Source organism: Sitodiplosis mosellana, unplaced genomic scaffold, assembly GCF_009176505.1.
Source record: "Sitodiplosis mosellana isolate CC-2019 unplaced genomic scaffold, AAFC_SMos_1.0 Smas_scaffold_11, whole genome shotgun sequence".
Taxonomy (NCBI): domain Eukaryota; kingdom Metazoa; phylum Arthropoda; class Insecta; order Diptera; family Cecidomyiidae; genus Sitodiplosis; species Sitodiplosis mosellana.
The window spans coordinates 58,919-72,478 of record NW_022595253.1 but is presented as its reverse complement, the minus strand read 5'-3'; the positions used below and the strand labels follow the sequence as shown (position 1 = coordinate 72,478).

The window sequence follows — 13,560 nt, the reverse complement described above, 5'->3', positions numbered from 1 at the left end:
GTTTACTTCAAACATTCTATACCGATTCGCGATTCATGTCAATGTATTCACTCACTCACTGTTGAGATGAGTGCTCTGCATATGTGGTTGGTGTTCGTGTTCGTTTTCTTTTTGTTTTTGTTTTGCTCTCGGACACCAACAGAATTCACTGGATGACGAGTGTGCGTATTATGCACCGAATTATGACAATTTGATGCTCAATGTGGCGCCGAGAGAATATCACACTGCAAATACGGTCTCATCGTTTGAATTTTGCCAAAGCTTTTTACAGCATTTCATATCAATGACATGACAAATGAACATTTTTACCACTCGCAAAAGTTTCGGAAGCAATTTTTGCGCAGTGGATAAATAGGCGAAAGTTCTACAAATCCAAGAAAAAAAATTCAAAAACATAAACAGCTGATGTGTCTGTGTTTTGCTTCGCATACTACGCAGTTTGGTTAACAAAATCAAACGCTTCGTAACGCATAACAACGCATCGTCGGAGAAAGTGTTATACAGCTTTCAAGTTGTTCTGTTTGTAAACAAAAATTGAATTGCTTTTTAGATGACTGCCGGTTACCGCTGGCGTTTGCCGCAGCTATGAAGCTTCGTTACTTCGACCAAACCGTCCGTTTACTATTTTTGAACGTGAGCCCAATGAATATTTCTACTCGTTTGACTTTCGATTGAACGAGAATTTTTCTTATTGAAATTACCATTTTTAAACAAAAATGAAAGAGAAAAATTATTAAAAAATCCACTATTCGATTATCGCATCGCAAGCTATTGTGCGTCTTAGTTGAGCTTTGTATTTCATTTATTTTATCGCTCGCCGAGTCAATAGCCGACCTCAGACCGTCGAAATGAGTTGAATTTCTTAAAAATAGTAATTCAAACGTAGGGGAAACAAACTGTTTTAAGAAATCCTTCTAGTTTCTTATCGCTTGTTTGCATTATTATCACAACAAAATATAGGTTTGCCGAGCAATTGCCAGCGGCTGAATCGCGTTTCATTTGATTTGTCAAAAGCATTAATCGCATGCACAAAACACTCTCCCATTCTCGAAATGGCGTTCGAAGGCCCTAAATGTTCTGTTTGTTTGTTTGATTCTCTGGATATGAAGAAAGAAAAATGGGTAAAAAGCGTTCCGTTCCTGACTTTGCTTATGTAAACAATTTGAAAGTAGGGTGCCAAAGTAAATAAGGAAACCTACGGTTTATATACACGGGGAGTTGGTTTTTTTCCCCCAATTTTACACGAAGCATCAACATTTCAGCCATTACGTCGAAGAATCTCGAAGCGGCGATATTTTATGTTTCTCAATAAAGTAGTGGTTGGAGATGTTCCTTGCACGTTCCCTCTTTTCGTTTCTTTATGTGTACAATGACTCCTCGTGTTGTATTACGTCGCATTAGGATTCGTTATGCTCCAGAATGTTGAAGCTCCTATTCGTTGGATATGGTTCCATATATACATATTATTTGACGTCATTAAATGTTCAGCCCGAAATGGTTGTCAAAACAAAAAGCCGTTGATTTGATTTTGCTGATAATAATAACAAATAAATTGGATATTTCAACGTAAGCTACAACGAAAGCACACAAATAATCGTTTGGAAATGCCATTGATTTAGGAGGAACACATCATATTTCAATCATGAATTGTTTGCCTGAATCCCTTGGATTTCTGCTCGATTTCATCAAATGCGAACATAAGTAAACATTTATCAATTTCAAAGTCAAGCACTCTGACGTGTGATTTAACGTGGCAATATTTAAGAAATCGTTGATCCTATCAAGAAAATGGCTTATAGCTTCAGCTCTTCTGCACTTGGCAACCTGCAATTTAAATAATCTGTTTAAATAAGCGAAAAAGATGAATTTTACACTGGCAAAATTCGTTTTTCTCGCTGATCGATGCATCGAATCACTCAAAGTACGTTAAAAGACATCATTATTCATTATTAGCATCGATATGTCTCAAGTATCGATACAGGTGTTTTAATGTAAATAATGTTTCGCACGCAGAAACAACAAATATGAACAAATTAATGAAAATGGGTTGAAATGGTGCACAAATCCACAACAGCTGCCGCACCTCAATAGCATTCACATAATGCACGACCATATTTTTTTTTTAACAATCATACGTCTCCTATGGGCATAGAAACAATTTTAGAATATTTTTATCTTTTTCACTATCAAAAATTAAATTAAGTACAAAATGTTGATGATTCATAAGTTATGACTTACAAGGTTTTTTTTTAAATATTTCAAGTGTCTCGATTTTTATCACAATTTCTATGTCCATGACCACCATTTCCCACAGGAAACGAAATAAAACCCATTTCATTGTGTTTATTTTCAGATCGACTGCAAAAGTGTGACGTAATTCCTGATAACAATTTTATCGTATTTCAAGCTAAATCAGCATAAAAAACATTCATTTACCGCTCACTCACAAGAAAATAGAAACGATTCTCCAAAATAGCATGGAAAATGGCTAAGATGTTCGAATTCACACATGTCCAACGCCGAATAAATGCAAGATTATTCTCGATTATTATTTTAGTACAGCTACTTCGTTTGAATGATGAATTCATTTTTGTTTTATTTTACTTGAAAAATTCAATTCTTTAAATAAAAAATTGTCTTATATATAAATAAATAAACGTCAACAGTAGACGATACAGTAAATACATCGGTTTGTTTAGCGATATGTGTCGTTAAAATAATTGCAAGTGACACAAAGTCGATACTTATTACCGATAATTACAACCAAACGATTTTAATTGTGATCAGTCTTAATTCAAAATTCAGAGCGAAAGCGAATAAATTGAGTGATAAGCAAAAAATGAGAAAAACAAAATCTATCAAAACCTACAAGTTGATACCTATCGACGAAGAAGAAGAAGATTCATCTGAAGATGAACAGTTAAATTGTAATGGAAATGTGCTAGAAAGTTCTGAATTATGGAAGAAAATTGGCAGTGCATTATTCTATGGGGTTGCTTCGTTTTTTCTAACTGTTGTCAATAAAACGGTGCTCACATCATGGCATTTCCCGTCGATTCTCGTGATTAGTATCGGTCAATTAGCGGCCGCCATTATTGTACTATATGTTGGTAAACAAATGGATGTGATTACATTCCCGGATTTCAAGAGTGATATTCCTAGAAAGATGATGCCATTGCCGTTTTTTCACTTAGGAAACATGGTAACCGGATTGGGTGGTACGCAAGCGTTGCCATTGCCAATGTTTACGGCACTTCGACGATTCTCAATTTTGTTGACGATGCTGTTGGAAATCAAAATATTGGGTGTCAAACCATCGCTGGCGGTTAAAATAAGTGTGTGGTGCATGATTAGCGGTGCACTTGTGGCTGCCGTTGACGATTTAACATTCACGATCGTGGGTTATTCATATGTGATGCTCGCAAATTTCATGACCGCTGCATATGGAGTTTATATTAAGCAAAAACTGGACATAGCTGACAGCATAAACAGATATGGAGTAATGTTCTACAATTCATTGCTTATGATCGTACCTGCCATTGTACTCGCTTGGTTCACTGGTGATTTACACACAGCTTTTAAATACAAACATTGGGCAAACGTCTGGTTTTCTGCACAATTTTTCTCAAGCTGTTTTATGGGCTTCATTCTTACCTATTCCACATTTTTGTGTACACAATACAATTCAGCACTAACAACAGCCATGGTGGGATGCTTCAAAAATGTGTTTGTCTCTTATCTCGGCATGTTCATCGGCGGCGACTACATATTCTCATGGCTCAATTGCATTGGTATTAATATCAGCGTTATCGCGAGTATTTATTACACTTATATTGTAATCGCTAAAAAAAGTGACCCGGAAAAGCTGCTGCCTAAAAGTACGCAGCAGGTGTAAAAACCTTTATGTAATACTCTTCTATTTATTGATTATTTTTTTGTATTCATTTCATCTAAGTATGCATGTTTCGTTTGATAAAGTTTCGAATGACAAAAAAACAACAACAACAAATAAGACCTACTTTTGCTAGAATATACCAATATACGTAAACAAGCTTTTGAACCATTTTTTGTCTCGACAAAGAATTTCCGTTGTGTATTTTAATTTGTACTGACTTATTTCAAATTCATGTTCATTGAAAAGGCATAATTTTATTATAATTATAGATTATGATTAGAAAATTACCATAATTTAAAAAAAAAAAAAATCTGAAAATTCCAAAATTCATATCGATGAACCATTCGTATTCATTTCAAAGTTTATAACATTGTAAAAAAATGTAAATAGTTCTCTTTTTTTTTTGGGAAAAGATGCGGCCGAATGGAGATGAAGCGTAAAGAGAAGAAAAGAATTAACGGTATGCACCTCAATACAAAAGCCGTACGACTCCAATGCAATGCTCAATGCATTGTGCCACGTGTAAGTGCTTAGATGTTCGTTGTTCCTGAAAAGTCAAACAAAAATTCGAAAAGTTCTTTGAACCCGACATTCGGTATTATATCAAACGTAGAACGCAACACAAAAAAAAAATTCGTCGTATTTATAGGAAAAATGGGTCAATTGAGATACTCCGAAGTGTGTGAGTGCATGCGTATACTAAACAACATTCTATATAAAAAGCGATGTAAGCGGAGTCCCACTCATACACTAACAAACACGCACGCTCATTCTTGCATTCTATTTCTATTTCTGGAGTAAACGCATCGCACGCATTAGATCCCCATCATAGAGTCGGAGAAAATAAAATCGGGAGAATTGTCGACGCATTTGTTGTTTCATGTACATGGTGCGGCTTTGCCATGGAAATGAACCAGAGAGCTCTCAATCAAACATAAAAAGAGTTCCCTTTTTTTTTCTCTTCTTCTCTTCTTCATTCGATTCGATGAAGAGAAATCATCGCTTGGTTTTGCACCCAAACAAATAGATACAAGCAAATCCATTTACTGACTTGAATATACGTTTTATTTTCATCCAGCTGAGAATTTCATCGAATTGTTGTTTTCTTTTTGAATTTTTTCTTTCATTTTCAAACGTTCTAACGCATTTCTACGCCGCTAGAAATGAAGAAGAAACAACCGATTGAATCATCGTTAAAAAAAAAAAAACTACGCATTTTAAATGCAACAAAGATTTTGAATTTCGTTTTGTCTTTTCTATTCGATCGGCTTTGATGTTGTTGTTATTTTATTGTTTAGCTCTTTTCATAGTTTGGCTGTGGCATAGGTTGAGCTGCACCGGTAAATCAGGAAATAGATTATTGTTTTTTTTTTTTTGGTTTGAGAGAGTCTCTTCTCTTTCTCTCGTGAAACGACACGAAACGCATTAGTTCAACATTTTTTTGGTACCCACGGAATGAACATTGAAGAAAACAAAATACTCGGGCATTTACACAACAAACATTTGATGAAGCCGTTGACTACATAACCAAAACGTGTTTGTACAGTGTGCATTTGAATAAAAGGCGCAAGTGGAAAGTTTTCACGCCATGACGAACGCCACAGAAAGAAAAATACGAAGAAAAGAAAATTCTGTCGGGTTCTTTGGCTTTCTAAAGAAATGCGTGCTCAATTTTGAATGCGCTGCTTCTGCAACCAACAAGCAACAAACAATAAAATAGAACAGGCGCAATGCTTAAAACGCTGAGCACGACATAATACACGCACCTCCCAAAAAAAGAAAAATTTCATGCTAAAAGAACATTGCTACAATGCACACTAAGGCTTACTAAGAAAATATTTGAATTTTTATTTTATTATCTCAACTGCGCGTGCATTCTCTCCTCATTCGCTGTTAAATCATGGGTTTACCTAACCTACTGCATTTTATGTGTCGTTTTATTGAGATAGAAAAAAAAAACAATGACGACAGCGACGAAGAAACGTGAAGACAAACAAAAGAAAAACGGATTCCTCCGACGGTTTCAAACGATATAATAAAAGATGCGTTAGATTGGATGGCATTATGTGCGCGGTTCAGTAACGATGGCAACGTCAGTTTTTAACCAAGCTAACGGAATCACTCGACCATTCTCTGTGGATGGACTTGTTACATGGTGTTGAATGAAGAAACGCCGTTGTGCGTATGTATCAAAAATCAATAGATATTTTGTTGCGTGTGCCTCTTTCCTTTCGAAAATATTGTGCGTAACCGCGCACACAACCAATGGGGTGAGTATACACCATGCTATAGCATCGTTGTCGTATGTAACGATAAAAACACATCAAGGACTATCCCGAAGGAAGCACTTTCATTTCATACGCGTACGCACTGCTGCGCAATAGAACAGGCAGCAGATTCCATTTCGGATACAAAAACAAGGAAATACTTTTACACCGCATCAATCTACGCACACACACCATTCATACGGCATTTCCTTCAGGCGGCTTCCTGGCGTAATATATTTTTGTGGTTGCTTTTTCGGGGTTCATTGACCCATTTGCTAGGCAAACAACTCACACTCCACTTATGTAATAATGCTGCGATACGATTTGGGCAATCCCCAAATTTTCTTTCTTCCGATTCATCTATGAATACGTTTGTCGACACAGAAAAACAGGATCGACACACTCGTGTCTGCACATAAAAAAAATTTCTGATAAAAACCAAACGAACGAACCCACCTCATGAACACTGACACTTTGCACGACAATGACATATCATAAAGTTGTATAATACATATGAGATTGGAATCTAATCGTGCAACCAATACGGCTTATTTTGAGAAATGTAAACGTGATTTAATTAATCAAAACACTTGACATTATTTTGCCGCTTTGTCGATACGTGTGACTGGGGTTCATTTCATTTTGGCCAATCATTAATTTACTTTCGAAGTCACATAATAAAAGAAAACAAAAGTAATTCGATCCAAAAGCATCCAATTACGAACATTTTCTTATAAACTTTTTTTTTGGATAACACCTTTTGGGATTAGATAGCGGATTTTTGTCATTAATAAGTGTAAAAGAAAATTTTACTTGATCAAATAAATATAACAGCAAAAATAAGGAATCTTTAATGGATATCCACGAAATTCATGCATAGAACTTTGAATTTTTACCTGAAAATTCGAATTTCTTGCTTGAAAAATTCATTTTATTCCCAGAGTTCTAATGTCAAAGTTCATTTTTTTAACGATTTTTCTACTCAAAAAAATTACAATTCTACACACCAAAACAATAATAAATCGCTTTGGCTTGGGAAAGAGTTCACGAGAAAATTCAGATAGAATTGAATGCACAACCAAATTGATTCGAAATGGTTCAAATGCAGTGTCGACCTCAATATCGTTCAAAATGTGATTGGACAAAATAATGTGTTGATTGTTCTAAGATGCCTCGAAATAAAAGACAGGTCAACAACCACCGAAATTGATGAGAAAACGAATTTCAATTAGTTCTTGTTTTCTTTTCTTCGTCGTCGTCGTCGTCGTTTTTTTTCCTCCAATTTTCTTCATTTTAATTTTAGTGTGTCGTTTTTCTCTCCTTGCGCATCATTATTCTGGTTCGATGAATGCATAACAATTGTCTATTAACAAAACCCGAAACAAAGAAAAAGCAGCAACCAAAATTTCATGAAACTCAAAATAAAGCACTAGCTATTGCACATGGCTGAGTTAAAGACAAAAAAAATAAGAATCAACCGAAAATTGGTTTATGTATTGTGTGTGCAATGGTTGCATTAATAAACGCATTAACATAAACACATGCTTCCCTCAACTCCGGCTCTTTTTTTCTCGCTTTGTGTGTGTATCGAGTTCTTTTTGTGGTTCTCTCTCTCTCTCTTACTCACTCGCGTACGCCATAGAGTTCAATGTGCATACTATTGAACGCACAATGAACGAGAACGACCGATTCCAATTCCAATGTTGCGGTACATGAACTTTTGATGCACGCCACGATGCTAGTTATTGTGTTGTTGTTTTTTTTTCAGTCGTTCGTATGTTCGCTCGTGCATTGGGTTCATTCGAATAGTTGTTGAACGGCGTGTGCATGTTAGCCATCCCACGAGTGTGCATGAGGCCCGGGATCGGTTTTCTTTCCTACTATTCCAGCGTTCGCCTCTCCAAGCGCATTTCGAGTGAGTTGCATTTGTTGTCGACACGTGTTGTGTCGAAAAATCCCATTCCTCTCTCACTCTTTCCTGTTGGGTTCTTTGATCTCATCCTAGTTTTGTTGTTTCCATGCTATGCTTATTTTCGGGGTTCATTGACTCTAGCAGCAGCAGCAGCAGCAGCAGTGAGCGACGCTCTACAGCGTGTGTAGTAGTGAATGCATAAAGAAATTCCTACTACGATATGCGTACGAGTATATAGAACATGGATGGATCGTTGAATTGTGTGCGGTGAAAAGAGGGTGTATTCGCTTACGCATAGTACTTGTAGCACAAACATTACCAATTGCATTACTTTCTACCATTTTTCAGCGCAAGCAAAAGGCAGTGGCACATGACGTTGAAACTGTATCCGCTTCATGATGATGGTGTGGAACGAATTTCGGCAAAGGCAACAGTCTTATTATCCATTTTTGGCAATATGGCCTTTTTGGCAAGAGGGTTCGGTTCATTCATTCACTTGATGTTGTTCGGCATGAACCGTTCGTTCGTTCTTGTTGTTGTTGTTGTTGTTGTTATGATGCGCGTACAATATTTGCTCTCTGCACTTGGTTCATTGACCTTTTTCGGTGTGTTTTCGGCTTTCTTCGAATTTTCTTCGCACTGCAATAAAAACCAAGACACTTCTTACAAGACAAGCAATTGCTTGTAATAAGCTGCAGCTTGTCATGGCAAAGAGTAATAAAATAAGAAGAAGTGGAAGGAGAAGAATGAAAAGAAGATGAGGGAGTTTTTCTATTCAATAAGAAGATTTCTTCTATGTGCAAGCTCCTTATTTAAAAGCGATTTATTTCAATCCAAATTATTTGATTGAATAATCAAAGCGGAATTTTTCGGCACCAAATGACATCATCGTGTATACACTCTCAATAGCCTCATTTAAAGGAATGACTTTGTTTACACACGTTTATTCGTGCTGTTCTCAATTTTCTACGAAAAAAAAAAATGCATCTAACATCAAAAACCTATATTTGTTCGGACGGTCGTTTTGAGCATGTTTGATTTATTTTATTCGACCCAGACGCCGTATTTTTTTCTCTCGAACAAAAATCATTCCCATCAAAATCAAGAAAAAAAAATTCGTTGGTGCATACGAAAATAGTTTTCAAAATGAATATATTCGCTGCGCGAGAGAGAATCGAAAGATTAACGGCGCGGTATATTCTCGAGCGCAACAAAATAAAGTGCACCAAATGATTGAATGAGATGTGTTGAATCGTTTGCGGTTTTTTTTTCTCTGTATTTTACATCGGTCCGTTGTTCATTGTGTTTTCATAGATATAAATAGATATTCATGTATGTATATAAATGAATACAAAGTTTTTATTCACTTTCATGCAGGCCAAACAGCGACAGAGCGAGCAGCGACAACAGCAACAGCAGCCATGGAGCTGCATATAGCCAATATACACATTATTGTATTTACTATTTCGTTAACCGCGGCAGCAACACCAACAGCAACAGCAGCAGTGCAATAGAACGTAAACGAGTGGAAATGAACTTGACGAGAGAACGAGAATTCTATGTCGTTTCGGTATATCGTGTGTAAAAGTATACAAAACCGATTCATCGCCTCCACGTGCTTCAATGAAAATGTGGTGCTGCTGGTTGTTGTATGCTTTTGTTGTTGGTCGTTGTCGTGGTAGTCGTTGTTTTTTTTTTATCGACTTCACCGCTTTTATTTTCAACCGTGTTGATGGTGCGGCTGTATGTGTATTGCGTTTTGGGGCGCATAGTATGATTGTGCATGTGTGCAAGCATTAATGTGGATGATTTTATCGCGTTCGCTGCTATTGCTCCAACTTCACCGTGTGCCGAGAGAACATACACTGACATCGGTGTTGAAGTATATTTGTTGAATTCAGAGTTTGGGTTAGATCGCGTCGTAGAAACGCCGGCTGAAGCAACAGATTTGGCTGTCAATTCGGCAATATTCGTAAGGGGTTAAAGACTCATCCGAACGATATCTTCTAAATGAACTTGACTCAAGCAATTTTATTGAGCACACGCAACTTTTTTTCGGTTTGTTTCGCTTCATTTTTTTTCCCTACTTGGTTTCACTTTTTATTAATTCGCATTCATGAATGATGGAACTGGAGCTAAAAAAACACACAAAGCATAGCCAAAAAAGTAAAACAACACCAAACGATTTTCGGTTCATATCATAAAGCGAACGAGAGAGAGGGAATAACAAACACATTCATCGTGTTGTGACGCAGCTTTTGGCACATCGAAAAAAAAAAAATTTGGACGCCGATACAGTCAAAGCCAGGCATTTTATAAATGTGTGTATACCGTGCGAGAGAGCCGGTTGTGTATTCTGTATGTGTCTGTCGCTGTCTCCGTCCGTTTCTATCGCCATCTCTGTCGCTTTATTCGCTCGCTCTGTATCGGTCTTGGTCGAGACACACATTCGCCTGTCTGAGTGAGTGAGTGTGCAGGTTCTCGGGCCCAGTTTTGCTCGTTTGCTGTATGTATTTGCGAACTTCAAATTCAACGTCGATTTTTTCAGTTAACAACTTTTGTACACATACAGAATGCGATAAACGGTCATAGAGAACGCGCGCACCACAGAGCCACAATTATACCCCAATCGACTGAGTGTTGTATTTTTTTCGAAAAAAAAACGTAAATTTTGTACCCATGTACATCGTGAAAAAAAATAATTGTCTGATCATTTAAGTGAGATGTAATTTTTGCTTGTCGTTGTCATCGTGAAATTTAAGGATTTTTTTTCTATTTAACACAACAACAAAAACTGATACGGACAACGTTAAACGTGCTCCGTTGATACACATTTGTAATGTGTCTTTTCTTACACGAGATTTTTGTTTGTGAAATAATTACGCGCTTATCACGTTGCTAATCATATAATTAGTTTCTGGTCATAGACACCGGAAAATTTTTCCATCATACTTACCCAGCTCGATCAGCGAAGAGACAACAATAAAAAAAAAAGAAGTATATCATCGTGGATTGTTCGTGTATAGTGTGTGTACAAGTGATAAGTGAAATTTTTTTAGATTCGATCATAAAATAGCAAACAAACAAAACTGAAAACGAAACAAAAAGGGTGATAACTATTTGGAGGTTTAACGAGAGTGGAAACACGATTGAAGCGAGAAAAAAAACAAATTGATCAACTCTGCTACACTTACTCGGTACGAAGTCAGTGAATTGTTTATTCAACGCAAATAAAGTTATGAGATTGGCTCATGCTAGACAACATTGCTCAATATCTGATACTGTTGGACTTTCATCAGCAAATAAGAAACAAACAAAAAAAACTGTCTCACACTACGCCCAAAATTGCTGATCTCAATCTAATTCGGTGAAACTAATTGTGACAATCCAACTTATTGAGTGCAGTAAAAATCTCACGGACAAATGTGAAGTATCGAAAAAAAGAGGAAAAAAACCGACGAAAAGAATATCAGAGACAGCCGTAAAAAAGCGTCGCAATTTGAGAGGCAGTGCGAAAGACATGGCAAATTCAAATGAAAAAAAAGAACGATGAGACACTGATTTATGTGTGTGCGTGAAATGCGAGAACCTAGGTCAATTTTATTTGTGTAGAGAGTGCTAATATTACCAACTCGTTTTATTTAATTTTATTTTTTTTCTTTCCTCTGTCGCTTGTCGTTTCATTCTCTCTCTCTCTCTCTCTCTCTTGGTTTGTTTGCGCATAAACAACAATTTGAATATATCATCAATATTCGGCTAATTCGCGAGCTCACTTAGATTTTCGTGTGAAACGAGAGTCAATGAGACAGCGTCAAAATAAAAAAAAAAGAAACGTGTATACTTAAGTGAAATAGTATATCAATAACAGATATCCGTGCGAGAATCGAGGCAGAAACCGATTCAACGCATCAGCATTGAACAAGTTTTTTATTTTGTTCTTCTGCTGTGTTTAAGCTAGTGATCACTGTGTGTATATTGACTAATAGCCGCTAGTTTTTTATTTGAATTTTCGTTTGCCCATTGTGAGTGACTGGCTTTTTTTGTTCGGTGACTTCAGTGATTCGGCGCTGTTAACGCAGATTCTTCTTTTCGGCGTTCATTCGTTCGCATTACCAAAAAGGTTAATGAATTATCGAAACATTGCCAAAAGGAAACATTGTTTGGCTCGTCTGTGTGTATTTGTGAACGAATCTTCGGTGCTTTTGTGTCTGTAGCGTGACTGTTGCGTGAACGAAAAACTCAAAAAGAGAAAAGACAAAGGCATAAAAGCAAAAAAGGAACTCAGCCGCAGTTCATTCGACGAAAAAGGAACAAATACAAAGAGAAAATATCATAATAATCGGGCATAAATTGCTTAGAATAAGTGCTTCGTTCGCATTGGAAAGGCCGTCTAACGTTTTCGATCGTTGGTCAGATCGCCTGATTGAGTGTGTGTGTGTGTTGCCACAGAAACCATTACAGTTCAACTGCCCGGTTCGGTGTCGATTTCCAGTCCCAATTTCGGTGCTGTTGAGTCAGTCGACGCAACATTCTTTTCGAGGCCTGTATACGACGCGGTGTCGGCGTCAATGAATGCGAAATTCAATTTTGACCGTGCTGGCCACTGAAACGATTTCGCTTAGATCGCCTTGGGCAAACATTTTTGCAGTCGATAGCGCAGGTAAGCAAAATCACACATTTTATTTTTACACTCATTTTTGTCAAGCTTTCATGAAATACTTACTATATGCCAAACAGCAGAGGGAAAAAAACCAACTCAGGTTGGCCCAACTGAAATACATTAAAGCATTTTTTTTTAAAGTAGGATGCGCCAAAGCAAAAAGTGATCGGTAAACATGTCGCAATTGTCAATTTCTGCATACATTGCATACACAGTGCCCGATCAATTGGAGTAGTATTTCGGTTGTTGAGCATATGGAAAAATTCGGCGAAGTAAAGGAACAAAGAAAAAAAATATGGAAAAAAGATTCAAACTTAAAACAGTTTCTTTTTGGTCGTACACGGTCATTCACTTTGGGCCGCGTGAGTTTTGATACACGAGAGAGTCCAATTGATATATGTGTTGGCTGAGTGTATGCTATTTTTTTTGCATTGATTTTTTTTCGCTTCTTTGTTTCGGTTTGCCGATTGAACAAAGCACACACACACAAATTCGCGAATCGCGCTCTCGTTTTGGGCTCAATGAAATATTGTTGTGACTTTGTGAAAGTTCATTTCCATCGGTCATTCAATCGAATTTTTGCTCCAATGGACAACTATGAGCCGGTTTTTCGGTTGGCCTACGATTATGAGTTAGTTGAGCATAAATGAAATAAAGTCTATGCAATGTTCAGAACAATCATTTTTCACTGAATCGAGAATATTACGAAATGAGTCATGTTGATTATTGCGTCAGTCATCGCTTTTGTCACCGTTGACTAAGAATTATGTTGCCTCCACGTACACACACACACACACACACACACACACACACACACACACACACA

At 37.0% G+C, this 13,560-nt stretch overlaps 2 protein-coding genes across 2 annotated transcripts in view; both read left to right on the top strand.

The window, feature by feature from the left end:
- Nucleotides 1-2,674: 2,674 nt before the first annotated feature.
- On the top strand, nt 2,675-3,934 carry LOC129567582 (UDP-sugar transporter UST74c-like). The gene has a single exon (XM_055444649.1). It carries the CDS (start codon nt 2,840-2,842, stop codon nt 3,893-3,895), a length of 1,056 nt encoding a protein of 351 aa, XP_055300624.1. The 5' UTR covers nt 2,675-2,839; the 3' UTR covers nt 3,896-3,934.
- Nucleotides 3,935-9,420: 5,486 nt separating this feature from the next.
- LOC129567581 (Krueppel homolog 1-like) overlaps nt 9,421-13,560 on the top strand; it is a 14,933-nt gene continuing 10,793 nt past the window's right edge. The window contains exon 1 of the mRNA XM_055444647.1: nt 9,421-12,734. Within this exon, the coding sequence (XP_055300622.1) occupies nt 12,647-12,734 (88 nt within the window). The 5' untranslated portion in view covers nt 9,421-12,646. The remainder of the gene's footprint in view (nt 12,735-13,560) is intronic.